Below are 16,543 nucleotides of genomic sequence, written 5' to 3' on the forward strand. Positions count from 1 at the left end.
ATAACCATGTATTTGTACTTCAGCTTTTAAAGGGATACTTGAATAGATTTTACTCGTGTTACTAGGGCGCATTTAACCTGCGTAAGTCGGCTTTTACAGGCACAAGACAGGGGATTTTATAACATGCGGGTGGCAATGAAATGACCAGTTTTACCAATTAGTCCACCAGTTCACCTAGCCCAGCCGACCTTATAAAGACCCTTGTGGCTCTTCAGACTGAAGCTCTTTTTCACCCAGACTCCCCACCCAGTCATAGTTTTCATTTTTGAGATGCTTACGACACTTACACGTGATATTGAGGAGTAAATACATGCAAATAAAAGACTTGTGCACGTTACATGGGCAGTTTGCAAAAGAGCAATTTATGCTTGCAACCGTTGGCCCCGCCCAGTCTCACACCCCTCCCACCCCTATTTTCACTCACGCAAGTTTATTTGCAATCCACGATTTACGTGTATATTTTGCTCTTTTTAAAATATAATATACTCGTGCGTATACCGTTTTACGTGCACACACATTTTGTTTACATGCAAATCTTTTGAAAATTTACTTCACAATATAGTAAATTGTGCGCACTATTATTATACCAATACTTCTATGCCAAAAAGCCCAACGGGGGGAAAAAAAAAGCATGCAGAGGTTTGGCGTGGAACCTTATGCAAAAGCTTTAAGGACAGCTCATTGACGAATCATTAGAGTTTTCAAAAATTGGCATTTGAAAAGCTAGTTTCACACATGGCTTTTCTACCCTCTGCTGCTGTAGTTAAGGGGCCACTTTGCATTGCAGTCACTCAACTATAAATTTAAATAAAATTTTGCATGCCAAAAACTGCATGGGAAATTTAGCTATTTGCTCTAGCAAGCACGCACTTTTAGATCGCAGAGTAGCCTTTGAAAAATTTAGCAGGTCTTAGTACATCGTCCTCACTTTAAGGCAGATCGCAACGGAAGCCATAAATAATTAAAACCTTATTTTCCTAGGAAAAATGGGTCCGAGAATCTTTGCTATAAATGGGCAAGAGAACTGTCCCCACTGAGCAGCATCCGAACACCGGACACATGGGGGCGGGGGCAGGGGATCAGTAAAAAAATAAAGGTGGGGGGGATTTAGGTAGGGGAGGGGCAGAAGGTAAGTTCCCTCATGCGCTCGCATGTTATAAAATCGGGCGTAGATTTGTGCGCGGCGGGTTGCGCACACAAATCTACACCCGCGCGTGGAAACGAAAATCTGGCCCATGGTAATTAAGGGCATCTCCAACCTGGTCTGGTGACCTCCCAGCCAATCAAGTTTTCTGGATATCCACCACAATTATGCAAGAGCTGGAGACCCAGTATTGACAAATGTAGCCCGTACATATTATTCTTTTTGGATATCTTGACATCCCGACTGCTTGTCAGGGTCACCAGGCCACGTTTGGGAAGCCCTGCTCTAAGATGATTCATTTACATGAATTCTCTGATAATGCAGTCAGATGGCGATGAATTAGCTTTTAACTTTTTTTTTTTTTAATGTTTTCGTAGTTGATCTATGCAGAGCTTTTTCACCTCACCCATTGTATAGTTTATAACATGCTAATTATTCTCTGTATCATGGACTTGACTTGCCTAGGTTCGCCTCGTACAGTACTGCACACATTCAGGCCGATGCAATAAAGTGCGCGTGAAAACCACGCGTCCAAACTGGGCACCTGTTTTTCTAATGAGCGCACATTCACCTCTCTTTGGTGCCCAGTGCAATACGTGAACGAGCCACCGAGCTAAAACGGACACCCTAGGGATAAACCGGGTGTCCCTCGCAAGTCCTTGGCATTGGGCACCCAGAAGACATAGCTGTGTGCAGGTTACCAAAAGAGACGCTCAATTTACGAGTGTCTGTTTTGTCCCGTGTCAGCTAACTGACCAGCACAATATACACACGGCCTGAAGTGTGTACATTCTGCACGTATATTGTGCACATAGAAATCTTTTTTTCAGGGAAGCGTTTTAAACTTTCTGCGGTTCCTCCTTCTTAGTAACGCGACAATACTAAGCATGGGGAACCACGGAAAGCATGATTTCTTTTTGTATTTTTGTTCAGCCCAATACGCGCTATAAGGTTTAAATGCCAGCGCCTGGGCTGGTATTAAATTCGCAGCGACAATAAGGACGCGTTTGGCAAGCGGGAATTTTTTGTACTGCGGGCAGAAGCTGCATGGTGTTTACATGGGATGAGGCTATTAGGGATGAGGAAGTTTGGATGTGCATATCCCCTTTTTGCATCAGATGTGCATCCAAACTGCGCGCCCAACTGCGGGTTAACCTGGGCACTAGCCCTTGTGACACTGAAGCGGCCCCACTGTGAGTGCCATTTAAATTTAATAAGTAATGTGCTCATTAAATAATCCATGTCACCCATCTCATTATAAAGACAGGCACCTTCACTGTAATAGGGCAACCTGCTCTACTGAATTACATCAGAAGCAAATAGTAAAGATATGCACACAAAAACATTTTGTTTTGGTTCCCTCATTCATTTTTCCCCTTTTCTGGTGCATTTTTTCAATTTGTTTCATTTTGTTTCGGTAGTTTGTGCATAGAAATGCCATTTTGCAAACATAAAGTCAATTTTCATGCATGTTAAAATTTAACATACATAAACTACCGAAACAAATGGAAACGAATGCCCATCCCCCAAATCGTACCAGAGGAAATGTTCAAGTGGTATGAAATCCATCATTGCTAAGCTCACCATAGCAATGCTTCCACTATAAAGCAACTGGCAGGAACAGACACATCTTTCATCGGGGTATTAAAAGAGAATTCTGAAAAGCTGCAGCATGGATTTTCTTGGAATTTAGAATTTAAAAAACAAAAAATTTGAATATTATTAGAATTGCAGAAAAGAATAAATAAGTTAAATATGTATATATTTATATAGATAGATAATATTATATACCCATACATACATACACATACCGTTTTTAAGTTTTATGTGATAAATACTAAGAAAAACAAACATTCACACTTCAAAAACTAATACAATGGTGTTTATCAGGTAAACACCACTGGATCCCCCACCGTCATCTCCCTTGCCTGCCTGGGATCCATAACTCTGTCTCCGGGCCTGCTCTGTGCTGCTGGCTCCTCAGCTGTGCAAGCTTTTTGGGAAAGATCTCCTCCCTGCTGCACAGCTGCTGCTGACAGAGCTAGGGGTACAAGAACCACAATCAGCGTTGAGCGCCCACTTTTCTAACACGCGCCCGACCACCTCTCCTGGGCACGCGATACCATATTTAAATGGGGGAGGGGGTGTCGTGCTAAAAAGGAGGCGTTAAGAGGCAGCAGCGCGCCCCGAGCGCCTCCTTAGCAGCAGAAGGCCCCGGACCGGTGGCTGTCGGCGGGTTTGGAAAATGGACGTTCAGTTTTACAAGCGTTCGGTTTCCTAACCTGTGCACAGCCAGGGGGGTTGGGAAAATGGGGCGCTGGTAGAATTGAGCATCCGTTTTCCTACCCTGACTGCCGGCACACTTTTTTTTTTTTTTTAAATTTATTTTTAACCTTTTGGTTCCTCCGAATTAAAACATCGCTCCTGGGCAGGCATTAAATTTCTGAGCGTAAAATGGGCGGAATGGGCGCAATTTTTTTTTTTTTCTGTATCTGGGGCGAATGACTAATAGCCTCATCAACATGCATTTCCATGTGCTGAGCGCTATTAGGTTTTTTTTTGGGGGGGGGGGGGTTGGCACGCGTTTTGTCCAAGCTAAGCGCCCTTTACGTTATTGGCCTGAATGAGCGGAGATAGGTGAGGAGACAAAAAAAACTCTGAAACTCATCAAATTATCAACATTAAAATAGCTAAAAAACTAACACTGAAATTTCTAAAGGAAAAGCCTAGAAACAGAAATATATATATATTTTACACATACATTGCAGCCTGCTGTTGTTTATCCGCGCAGCTGGTGAATTTACCAAGCTTATGTATTTTGCGACTTATTTATGGTCTCCATCTCCAATTTTGCAGGACAGGGCGCAGAGCTAACCCAGCAAGTTTTACCAGGAGCTGTGGTTCCCTCCCTCTCCTGAACACATCCAGGTGAATCTGCTACACCCCAGCGGCGCTTCCCTTCTCTGCCCCCCTCTCCTAAGCTGCAAAGGGCTCTCCCCCCTCCCCCCCCCCTAAAAACAGAAACCAGAATTTTCAATTTTAAAAAAGACAAAATGAAAAACGTCAAGCAGCAGAGCAAATGCAGGAGAAAAAAAAGGGGCACCATTTGCAAAAGGAAGGAGGCCTTTCAGCACCTCCTCACATGGAGGCTACTAGTCCAAGTGCAACCTTTAGTCACCTGGTCTTGCTTTTTATTCAGAGGGTGGGAAGGGAGTGAAGGTCCTTTGATGGGGGGGGCATTACCTGTGACAAACGGGAACAAGGTCGGGCATCGACCAGGAAAGGAGCCTGGGCTTATGCCTCAAGCTCTCACAAACATCAGATCTTTGACAGTTTTAATAAGGGGGGGGGGGGGGGGGGGGGGGGGGAGAGGCACCGTAAACAAGCTGAGATACTTAAATCTATCCAAAATAAAAACAAGATTATCCCTGGTATTTAAACACCCCCTTTCCCTATACTCACTCATTTGTAATAATTTTTTGGGGGGAGGGGGAATCTGTGTTTTGCATGGTACGGTTCACCAGAGACTGTGATTTCTCTGTTCTTTTTTATGCCCAAACTGCAAATCTTTCTTCTCTCTGTCAACCAGATGTTTGCAAGCTCTTTCGGTTCTTCCTGCGTACAAATTTCCGAATTGTGAAAATGATCAAGTACTTGGTAAAATTTGAAAGCATTACTCCGAGGGCACGTATATAATGACACACACAGAAAAAAATTATATATATATTTGGATATTTGGACCGCTCAGTGGATATTCAGCGCTATCCCCTCCTGCAGGTTTACCCGTGGCCATGAAATCTCGCACACCTCCACATTTCACACAAACAGTGATTCTTGTGAAAAAAAAATGCAATATATATAGCAGAGCATCCCTTTGACCGAACAAGCAGCGCACGGTTCCCTTTCAATTTTTACACAAGCACCACCACACCACCGTTGCAATGCAACCTGTAATTTCCTGCTATGGTCGGGTAACATTGGCCCTCGCTGGCTTCATTTTGCACCGAGCTGATGTAGGGAGCAGAGCTCGCCATGCCTGCTAGGCCCAAATGCATGGAGTTAATCCAATAAAAAGCTGCTGCCTATATACGGGGCTTTCATCTATTACGTTTTATCCTGAAAAGAAGTAGCTGGGGCCTTGTGAAGAGTCTGGACTCTGCCTTGCAGGGGATGTCTGCTGAGAAGGGGACATTGCTAAGTCCCCCTCCAGCTCTCTGACCTGTTGCTCACATGCGGAGCTGACCGCGCCTCTCTGATCGGTCTGGGACGGGTCTGATCTCCGTCCTGCAGCCACCCCTAAGATTTGCAACTCGCACCTCCCTCGCCCCAGCCCTCTGGAAGAAAGCAGGGACAGTGGGACACATCACCGCCATCTTTCTTCGGTTAAAACTAAGGCGAGTCACTGGTAATAGCACAAAACGGGGAAATTAAAAAAAAAAAAAAAAGCCTTAATCAAATCAAGCCCTAAGTGAACTAACACCAGCCGGCAGGCATTTTAATTCTGAAAAAAATTAATGGCAGAAGGGAAGATCGCTCCCTTAATACAAATCAATAAGCTGGAGATGAAAAGGTTTGTCTTCGTTCCCTCCCCCTCTCCTTTTTTTTGTTTGAAGGCAGAAGGGAATATAAAGCATTTAATTTTAGAATGAATTAAAACAAAAATGTTTAAAAAGCAGATGGGAACTTTTTTTTTTTTACGGCTTTGAATAAATCACAGCGCGCGGAGATCAGAAGCGAGAAACCTGGGTAAGGGGCACCCAGCAAAAACAGTAATAAATAAACTGGAAATCACAAGACGGTTTGCAAAACAATCCCAGCTGGCCCAGACTTTCGGTTAAGAAAAAAAATACAAAAGTGGAGGCCGGAACAGTTGCGCGCAGGTTTCCAGCAGGTGCGACTGGAGCAGGGGGTGGGGGGGGGGGGGGCATCTGGTTGCATTCATACTTCAAATACCGCTTTAATCTTAAACTTTCATCTGCCCCCACCCAGGGGAGGGGGTGGCCGGGAGGGTTGCCCATTTGGCTGCGAGATGTCCATTCCTTACCTAAACCGTCAGATTTTCAAAAAGTAGGGATTTAACCCCCTAAAGGCAGAAACCTTCCTGGGACACCTCGCACGGCTGCCCTGAAATGCCACCTTGGTGGATAGGAATGCAATTAGCACTCCTCTCTCTCTCTAAAAACAAAACAAAACTTAGGCACAGTTTCTTATGGAGCCCAGAGGCAGGCTGCCAAACACTTTAATTTCATTTCTAAAGCTATATGGGGCCCTTGGCTTTTTATTGTTATCAAACAAGTCTCTGGTTGCTGTGGGAGAGTTGTGGGGGGGGGGGGTTTCCCCCCATTGCTTTTATTTTACAGTGATTTTCACTTCGGTTTTAATTACTGAAACGTCAGAGAAGCTTCCAGCTGCCCAGCCGAAAGAATCCCGGGGGAGAGGCTGGGACAGCGCCAGGGGGGAAAGTCACCCACACACCGTCCCCCTCTCTCTCGCTCCCCCAGAGGGCAGGCCCCAACCCTCCGGGCGTCGCACGAGGCCGTCCACCCTTCCTGGGGGTAGAAATCGGATCCTGAAAAGCCTTCTCAGACCTGGAGGGGGCGATCTGCTGCTTCCTCGGAGGATAACAGCGCCAAACAGGTAGTAAGGAAGGTATTAAGCGAGGCTATTTTCGCATCGCAGGATCAATAATATATATATGTTCTGATTGCATGGTTCCCAAGTGTTTTTTAGCATATTATTCCCTGCCTTACTATCAAAGTCTGACAAGTTCAGAGTTGCAGGGTCCAGAGGGACTGTGCAGTGATGTTAGGTAACTTTGATCCCTTTTTTTTCTAAACATCCCGGTTTAATATTCTGCACCTCTCAGGCACGCGTCTAGTCTTTCCGCTTCCCAGCGTTTCACTACGGCCCTTCATATCGCCGATGGTTAAATTTATAAGATTGCATCTGTAAACTCGCCTCCAGCTCACGTTTGGAAAGGGCAGCCACTACTTAAATCTAAAATCCAAAGACAGGCACACCGATTCACATCCAGATTGCAAAGTTACAAACCGAACGCCATAGAGCGAGTCAAAGGAGAAAATATAATCTTATTTCTAGATAAATGGTAAGTAAGGCTCGCACATTTCCAAGGAGGAAGATTTTTGTTGTTCTCAGGGCAAATCCAGCCAGAGGAGCGGACTGGATTTCTTCTAGATCCTCAAGTGAACGGGGCCGATCTCCCCTCAGGTGATCCTGAACCCTCCCTGCCCAGTGCCTACCCATCAGCCTTTCCTTGGTTTTAACGCCTTATTTAAATCGCAGGCAACAAGCCCCAAGGCGATTCATTCCCACAAGACCTTCAAGAAAGAAAAGAAGCGTTTCCAACTAGGTTGAAACTGATTCTGGGAGCCTTAGGGTGCTGCATGCACGTTACCCTGTTATTCTCTTTCAGAAGCCTGACTGGAAAAAAACAAAACAAAACATTAAAGGGCAAAGTTCTTGCTGGATGAAATCACTTTTCAAAATGTGTTCATCGCGTGGAGTGAGCCAAAAACAAGATGCTAAAGTCAGATTTATAATATAAAACAGTAAACAGCACTGCTGCACGGCGTCCAATGCTCCATTCTACACGGGGGGAAGAGAGCATTGAAACTAAGGCTTTTAATTCGTTCATTTATCTCGTGGGTTTTCTCTTAATTTTGATTATGCGTAAGCCATACTCACAGCCATTTGATGCCATGGCACATTCCGGTTTGTAATACCAGCGACAAGAAAGCGGTAGAAAGCAAACGCGGCCACAGCTTCATTTTCGCACAGGAACGCGCAACTCCAAAAAAAATAAAAAATAAAATCGCAGGGAAATTAAAAAAAAAAAAAACCACTTTGGCCAAAACCAAAATTAAAATATCCGATGTATCCAGATGGATTCCGTCAAGTTAGCCGCTTGTCCTCTTGGCCTGGAGGATAGGACCTGCTGGAGACAAAACATATAAATCCGGTTGAGATATTAACGCGGTGAAAGATAAATCTATTTTTCTAGAGAAGTGTTTGGTGAATCATGAACTCTCTCTTTTTTTTCCGGGTACTTTTTTTATTATTATTATTACATATTTAGATAAAACTTTCCTGCCCACAACGACAAGAAACGTATGGTTTGAATTATGCCCCCGCTTGAATGTTTTCGTTTCATCTCTCCATATGGCAAAAACCTAATGGGCTCGATTTCAGAGTTTTCTTTCTTTCTCTCCTCCTTCTCTTCCCCCCAAAGTTTACGTCGTTAGGAAAGAAACAAACTAACAATAAAAATCAATTTCAAACCATCGCTAACCGATCTGCAGTTTTCAGGCAGCCCAAAGCGAATCCGTGCGGAAGGCCGGGGGGGGGGGTGGGGGGGCTGCGGAGCGCTAGGAGTGCAGAGGTTGACATCTGCCCGAGCCCCCGCCGGGCTGGAAGGGCATTTGCAGAAAGTGCCCCCAACCCTCCCCCCTACCTCATTAGCTCTCGTGCTGCAGCACGCACGCACGTGGGTCTCGGGCCCTAGCAGCCAGCGCTTGCACAGACAGACAGGCAGCTTTTATTTTAATCTCCAGGGGTCGTCCATCCAGCTGCAGACAACGCTGCCCCCACCCCAGTAAAACAAAAGGTAGGCTGCATGAATCTATATATATCTGGGTGGCACATGGGCCGATTATTTATTTATTTTTTTTGCTCTTAAAGGGGCCACCTTTTAAAGAACGAGTGAAAACTGGGTGTTGATGATCCAAGACCCTGACGCTATTTCCCCTGGCCGGCGAGGGCGGGGTTGTCCGGATTATGCAGCATCGGGTTTGACTTCACCTGGCATTTTCATACGGAAAGGGGGGGGGGGGGGGGGGGGGAAAGGTACTTGAGAAGCGCAGCATGAGCATAACTGGATGAAAACTCGGGCTTTTCCCAGAAAGGCCCAAATATATTATTTTGCCACGGCGGGCCTCCGGCTACGCTGGTTCTTTAGTCTCTCAGCCCCCGACTTCGCCTTTATCAAAGAACTGATAGGGGCAGTTAGTACGGGGGCATTTCTAATCACCTCTCTCTTGTTTTTATTTTCGGCCAGGCCTGGTTCTCCGCACTTATCTTTAACACTGCACTTGAAAAGCCCGATCCTCTGTATTACGGGCAATAGATCCAAGCAGGGGCTCCCTGCCTCGATCCTCCCTTCTCTCTGCGGAGGACGGGTGCAGGCTCACGGCTCCCACTTGGGCCTGGGATTCCCCCAAATTGCTCGGGAGGGAGCCCCTACTCGGTTTGTCTTAATGTATGGGCCTGGATTTAGGAATTACCCGGGGGGGGGAAGACACCAGCAAAAAAACAAAACACATAAGCATCAGCTCTGAAGGAAAAAAAGCCCTTCGGTTCTTAGGCTGGAGCTGATATTGTACCAGCAGCGAAGCAGAAAGCTCGCAAAGTCCCTTGCGGCTCTTTACTAATAAAGCCATCGCTATGCAAGTGTCGCTCTCTCCGGCCCTCTCCCCCGATGCAGGCGCACAATGCAAAAGAAAACCGAGTTGTACTCCAACGTAAAGGAGCCCGCTATAAGGCTCAGCCCGCCCGGCGTGCTCAGATGGCTTCTTCACTAGGGTCACGGGCACAGGTCGCACGGTTCACGGCGGTAGCCAGTACTTCAGTGTCTGCTGGAAACACTTTCGTCCCCCCCCCCCAGTAAATTATTTCTTCCTCGATGATCTCTCTCCAGCCTCAGAGAATCTACCTGCTACAGGAAAGAGAGGGAACAACCACGACCAGAGGGGCGGAAAGAAAAAGTAAGCTCTTCGGGGTCGGGAACCCGTGTACCTGCAGGCCTCCTTCCGCTCATCGGCGGTCGCCCAGCCCTGCAGTATCAGTTTTCCTTTGTTACAGACTTAGAGTCACATTAATGTCAGCGGAGATCCAGATTTCAACCCTCCCGGTATCATTTTCTCACCACGGCTCCCCCTCTCCCCCCCGAATCTGGTTCCATTATTCTGAAAGGTACTTCCCGCTAATTCCCACACCCCTGTCCCGGTTCAAGCCTGCGGTCCGGAAAGTTTAAGGCGGGGGGATTGCCGATGTCAGCGTATCACATCGCCGCCTATAAAAACGAGATTTAGGTGCCCCATAAAACTGTACAGATATATTTATGGCACGGTCTGGGCAAGTTATTAGAGAGGAGCAAGGAGAAAAAAAAAAGAGGGGAATGGGTGGACCGCATCCTGCAAACGTACAAATAGCGAGCGCCCCGCTGACTCCACGGTGGACTCTCGTCCCGGTCCCGTCCCGCTCCAGCTGCAGATTGAAAGATAAAGCTGTGCAACTCCCCGCGGCTTCCTAACTGGTGCGCAGGATCCTCCGGTTGCAAGGAGCAGAGAGCCCAAGGCCACTGCCCGGGGGCTTCTGCCGCCCCGGGCGATCTCTCTCGCGCGCCGCCGCCAGTTCCCCCCCCGAGTGCTTAAGGATTTCTGGCCGAGTCGCGCGGCTCCTCCGAACCACCCGCCGCCCGGTTCCCCTGCCGTCCCAGCGGGAGGCGACTTCAGCAAGGCGAGCGAGCCAACCCGCGAAAGGCACCGGCCACTCGCTAGCCACCCCCGCCACCGCTGGCGAGCAAGCGGCTGCCCAGCCGGAGTCCCACACTTTCTCTCTCTCTCTCTTACCTTCCCGCCGGGAGCTTCGGCCGCGCGCCTCCTGCTCCCCGCCGGCACGATCCGCTGCAAGACCAAATCCCGAGGAGTGCCCGTCCTACCTCCAACACACCCTGCGGGGTCATCCGGTTAGAAAAGGGGGGGGCGCGCGATCAGGGCTGGGCAAAGAGTTAAAGGAGGGGGGGGGGGACGGGACGGGACAAGATGCCCTCCTTCCTGGCTGGGATGGTGTCGCAGCGCTGCCAGCTGCAGGCTCCTCCGACTCCCCTCCTTTCCCTGCTTAAAGGAACCTGCTTATATCGGGTCCCCGAGGCTTTGATCTCCGGAGTGATGTCAGACCGCATTAGCATAACAAAGCGAGCTCCGGATCTGCAGCTTCAAACGGGATCAGCCAATGTTTGATCTGTTCAGCGAACAAAAAAATATATATATATATAAATAAAGAAGTCGTGTGCTTGCTTTCCAACCCAACCCCCAAAGAAAAGATTAGAGAAAGCGCAGGTAGCTCCAGAGCTTACAGAGTGGAAAATTAGAAAACAATAGAAAGCACTTTCAGGGGACGGGGTTATATAGTGAGTCGCATCAATTTGCTTTACCTGCAAAGCAAAGTTGAGAAATATTTCTTTGCATGCCTTCCCTTCCTTAAATATTTAATTGTGTGGGCCATAAGGCAAAAAAAGATCAGGGAAGCCTAAGTTTAGGAGGGTTAAGGTCAGAAGAATGGAGATTGACAGCAGTTTCCCCGGAGCTCATTTTTACATCCTCTTCCTGATTTAGTTACCCCAGGTTTGGACAACTTTGGGGTAGCATTGAGTTATTCATATTTATATGCCACCGATGCCCTGGCCTGAGGCCGCTTACAGCAAAACACACACACACACACTATTTCACAAACATAAAACGTTTTCGTCCTGCATGAGCAGCAATGAGCCTGGCTGTTGCATTTTGCAGAAGGTTGTAAAGGTTTCGTTGTCAAGGCCGGAAAACCCAGATAGATCACGTTGCAATAATCCAGAGCTGTCATCAAAAAAAAAAAAAAAAAAGCCTGAACGACACAGCATAAATCTGCGGGTTGTCGTAAGGGTCTACGTCCCCGCGGCGAATGCAATTTATAAACCAGACACGATAACTTCGAACCGATTGTGAATCCCAGGCCCCATGCTTGGTGGAGGTGGAACTGCACCTCCGCTTTGGCTAAATTTAGGGCAAGCTTATCGTGGGTGAGCCATCGCCAAGCGGACACAGGGAGAGCGTGGAGGTCGTGTCAGCCCATGAGGGGGGGGGGGGGGGCAGAGGGATGCAGAATTGTGTATCATCCACGTCCGTTGCGAAACCCCTGGCAGAGATTAGACAGAATTTGTCAAATCGGTCTTAGATAAAATATTAAATGAAAAGGCGGAGGGCACTGAGCCTTGTGTCACTCCCGTGTTGCACAGCAAACCGTTTGGAGCTGCGCTCACCCATTCTTGCTTGCTGCTGTCTGCCACCTGAACGTGACTGAAACTATTTTAGCGCCGTGCCGGATATTCCCACTTCTCTCAAGTGATATAAACAACATTTTATGGGCAACAGAATCGAGGGGTAAACACCGTAGAAATGAGCCCTATAATAAAAGGGCTGGTTTTTTTTAGGTGAGGGAAGAGTTATATTTTTTTTCCCTCTGTGTACCTTTCCTTTCTCAATATTTTGCTAGTGAATAGGATATAATAGGAAAAGAAAGGGGGGGAAGGGAGCATTTCTTTAATGCACAAGGCCTATATTAAAAGGGCACAGGTCCAGGGCCTCTCCAGACTGCAGGAGCCCAAGATAAGGATGAGAGGCTTCCGTCTGGGCCATCCTCATAACCTACTCTTGTCTCCTCCAGCGGGGGCGTTGGAGGGATTCTCAGTCTCCGCCAAAAGGCCGAGAAGGGACCATTCTCAGCCCGCACGGAGATCTTAAGCCATGCACACAAAAAAAGCAGGGCGCGAGCCAGACTCCGCTTTCATTTGATCTGCAGGGAAGGCCCCGAGGGCACAGAAAGAGCGAGGCCACCCTACGGCGGCCGTTGGCGAGCGCTCGTTCGCCCTGCGGGTCTCCCTTTATACTTTGACCTGTTTACAGGTGGCCGGGGAAGCTGAAGAACAAACAGGTAGCAGGACAGCATAATTACCAGTTAATGATTAAGTAGAGTAAGCAGCTTGCATTGGCACACGCACACACACACACTTAACCGGAAAAAGCAGGAAAGCCGCACTCCCGTGTGCACCCCAGGAAGCAAAAATATCGAGCAAGGTGGCTTCTGCTTCTGTGTTTTTCATGTTCAGGAAATGCAACAAAAGTGGCTTTATTTTGCACAGTAGAGATAAACTACCACTGATCCTCTAATACCACCGCATAGGAACCATTTATGTGCCCACCTCCCAGCACACATTTCAAACGCTACGTAAATTAACTTTGTGCAGCATCTGAGAAGATCACAATGTCCAAAATTATTGCAAGCAATTTGGAATTATTATTTGTATAGCGCATAGCAGATGTATGCAGAGCTGTGTAGCCAGGACCAGTGCAAGGGGATTAGGCACCCTAAGCACCTCTGCAAGCCCATTGCCCCCCCCCCCCCCCCCCCCCCCCGGTCACACTGACATCCACCCCCCACCCACCCCTAACACCCCACCCCCGGTCGCAGCCCCGACTCCTACCAAACAGGAATGGAGATTCGAATCCCCGCCCCTCTTTGCTGCTCATGCCCCCCTAATGGTCAGCGCCCCGGTCCCAGGCCTAGCTCGCCTACAGGCCTACAGGCGCGCTATTACCCCTTACTGAATAAGGGGTAAAGCTAGCGTGTCGAAAACGCGCGGCAAACCCCCCCCCCCCCCCCCCCGAAACTAATAGCGCCCGCAACATGCAAATTATTCCCGTGCGATTCAGAAAGTAAAATGTGCAGCCAAGCCACACATTTTACTTTCAGAAATTAGTGCCTACCCAAAGGTAGGCGTTAATTTCTGCCAGCACCGGGAAAGTGCACAGAAAAGCAGTAAAAACTGCTTTTCTGTGCACCCTCCGACTTAATATCATGGCGATATTAAGTCAGAGGTCCCAAAAGTAAGAAAAAGAATTAAAAAAAAAAAAAAAAGAATTTAAAATCAGCTCGCGGGTTGAAAACCGGACGCTCAATTTTGCCGGCGTCCAGTTTCCGAACCAGTGGCTGTCAGCGGTTTTGAGAACCGACGCCGGCAAAATTGAGCGTCGGCTGTCAAACCCGCTGACAGCTGCCGCTCCTATCCGAAAAGAGGCGCTCGCTCGCTCTCCCGCGACTTTTACTGTATCGGCCTGCTAGTGCTTCCGCCAGCCCTATGTGTAGCACTACATAATGGGCAGTCCCTAGGCCTTCGGGCTTACACTCTAGTCAAGACAGACAGAGAAACAGGACACACGACCGAAAACAAGTAAGAGGGCAGCGGGGTTCAGTGGAGGATTTGGGTTCATGTCGGGCCTGTAAAGATTTAAGGGGAGCCCAGGTTATGAAAGGTGCCACCCGATCCAGCTGCCTCTCTGCCGCTGCAGATCCAAAAGATAGATGCAGGAGGCCAAGCACCGTGCAGCTCCCATGGAGCTGGCACCTCTGAACTGAAATGTCAACACTGCCGCAGTTTCTCAGGGTGGGCCAAGACTGGAAAACACAGATTTTGCTTACATTACTTGTTATAGGTTGGCATAAAATCAATTAAATATATATCCATGGTGACAGTGATCCACAGCGCTTGCAGTATCCCAATTTAGGGATGGAGAAATAAGGAGAGGATATATTTGGTTGAGCCTTATTGCTACATATTTAAGTGGGACTAACATGCCAGCATCTTGGGAAGGCAAATATATTCAAATAATAAATAACCAAAATCTATCCTCTCCTCCTCTATAGTTACCTATTTCTTTTCTTTCACTTGCTATAATCACGCTTCAGTAGCCTTCATTGGGCAGTTAGTGACTCCCATCTTTAATCAGATGGCAGTGAATTCAGATCTGATGGTTTTTATCTTTGCCTTTGGCAGAGTTCAAGGAGCTCTACAAGTCCCTGCGAGAAATGGCTTCCTTGCAAGCCGCTGTGACCCCTCTCATCAGCTTAAGAATTACCCAGGGATGGCAGGCGCACTTGATCTTTGCAGATCGCACTCCTCCCTTATTCAAATTTTCCCTTTCAGTGTGGGGCAATGGTTTCCTCCTGCTGTTTTGGGCTTCCAGCTTCAAAAGCACCACCAGCCCCTTCCTGGGGCAAGAGTTCCACCAGCTTTAAATTCCCGTCTACCCTTGGGGCTTTTTCTCCATTTTTAAGCCCCTTTCCTCCGAGCCCCCTTCCAATCTAACCCGGCCCTAGCAGCAGCAGCAGTGCTTGACGGGGCCCCAGGAACCATGGATCCATGGCCCCAGAGTGGTCACTAGGCGTTGCTGTCTATAGTAGTTCTACCCCGTCTTTCTGAAAACAATGAAGGCAGCTTACAGACATTTGCATAGTAACAATAGTACAATCCATAGAAACATAGAAACATAGAAATGACGGCAGAAGAAGACCAAACGGCCCATCCAGTCTGCCCAGCAAGCCTCACATGTTTTTTTCTCTCATACTTATCTGTTTCTCTTAGCTCTTGGTTCTATTTACCTTCCACCCCCACCATTGAAATATCTAGCTTGATTAGTTAGGGGTAGTAGGGGTAGTAACCGCCGCAATAAGCAAGCTACACCCATGCTTATTTGTTTTACCCAGACTATGTTATACAGTCCTTATTGGTTGTTTTTCTTCTCCCCTGCTGTTGAAGCAGGGAGCTATGCTGGAAATGCGTGATGTATCAGTCTTCTCCCATGCTGTTGAAGCAGAGAGCCATGCTGGATATGCATCGAAAGTGAAGTATCGGACACAATTGGTTTGGGGTAGTAACCGCCGTAACAAGCCAGCTACTCCCCACTTTGTGAGTGCGAACCCTTTTTTCTTCTCCCCTGCCGTTGAAGCAGAGAACTATGCTGTATATGCATTGAAGGTGAAGCATCAGGCTTATTTGGTTTGGGGTAGTAACCGCCGTAACAAGCCAGCTACTCCCCTCTTTGTGAGTGTAAATCCATTTTTCCACATTTCCTCTTGCTGTTGAAGCTTAGAGCGATGTTGGAGTCACAGTAAGCATGTGTATGTTTATTGAATAAGGGTATTGTCTCCAGGCAGTAGCCGTCATTCTGGCGAGTCACCCACTCTTCATTGGCGGCCTCTTGACTTTATGGATCCACAGTGTTTATCCCACGCCCCTTTGAAGTCCTTCACAGTTCTGTTCTTCACCACATCCTCCGGAAGGGCATTCCAGGCGTCCACCACCCTCTCCGTGAAGAAGTACTTCCTGACATTGGTTCTGAATCTTCCTCCCTGGAGCTTCAAATCGTGACCCCTGGTTCTGCTGATTTTTTTCCTATGGAACAGGTTTGTCGTTGTCTTTGGATCATTAAAACCTTTCAAGTATCTGAAAGTCTGTATCATATCACCTCTGCTCCTCCTTTCCTCCAGGGTGTACATATTTAGATTCTTCAATCTCTCCTCGTACGTCATGCGATGAAGATCCTCCACCTTCTTGGTCGCCCTTCTCTGCACCGCCTCCATCTTGTCTTTGTCCTTTTGTAGATACGGTCTCCAGAACTGAACACAGTACTCCAGGTGAGGCCTCACCAAGGACCTGTACAAGGGAATAATCACTTCCCTTTTCTTACTCGATATTCCTCTCTCTATGCAGCCCAGCATTCGTCTGGC

The 16,543-nt window shown here is 47.7% G+C and overlaps 1 protein-coding gene and 1 long non-coding RNA gene across 3 annotated transcripts in view; one reads left to right on the forward strand and one right to left on the reverse strand.

Moving 5' to 3' along the window:
- The window catches only part of LOC115091873 (protein Wnt-11-like), a 105,670-nt gene extending 94,631 nt beyond the window's left edge, over positions 1–11,039 (reverse strand). The window contains exons 1-2 of one of the 2 annotated variants that reach the window (XM_029602156.1): positions 10,792–11,039; positions 7,850–8,096 (exon numbers count right to left, since the gene is read on the reverse strand). In XM_029602156.1, the coding sequence (XP_029458016.1) occupies positions 7,850–7,932 (83 nt within the window). In that variant the 5' untranslated portion in view covers positions 7,933–8,096; positions 10,792–11,039. Of the gene's footprint in view, positions 1–7,849; positions 8,100–10,791 lie in introns of both variants that reach the window. The other variant, XM_029602155.1, reaches the window with a different exon arrangement.
- LOC115091874 overlaps positions 8,670–16,543 on the forward strand; it is a 65,514-nt gene continuing 57,640 nt past the window's right edge. Inside the window, exon 1 of the long non-coding RNA XR_003856834.1 lies at positions 8,670–8,768. This is a non-coding gene — a long non-coding RNA (uncharacterized LOC115091874). The remainder of the gene's footprint in view (positions 8,769–16,543) is intronic.

This window comes from Rhinatrema bivittatum, chromosome 5 (genome assembly GCF_901001135.1).
Source record: "Rhinatrema bivittatum chromosome 5, aRhiBiv1.1, whole genome shotgun sequence".
Taxonomy (NCBI): Eukaryota; Metazoa; Chordata; class Amphibia; order Gymnophiona; family Rhinatrematidae; genus Rhinatrema; species Rhinatrema bivittatum.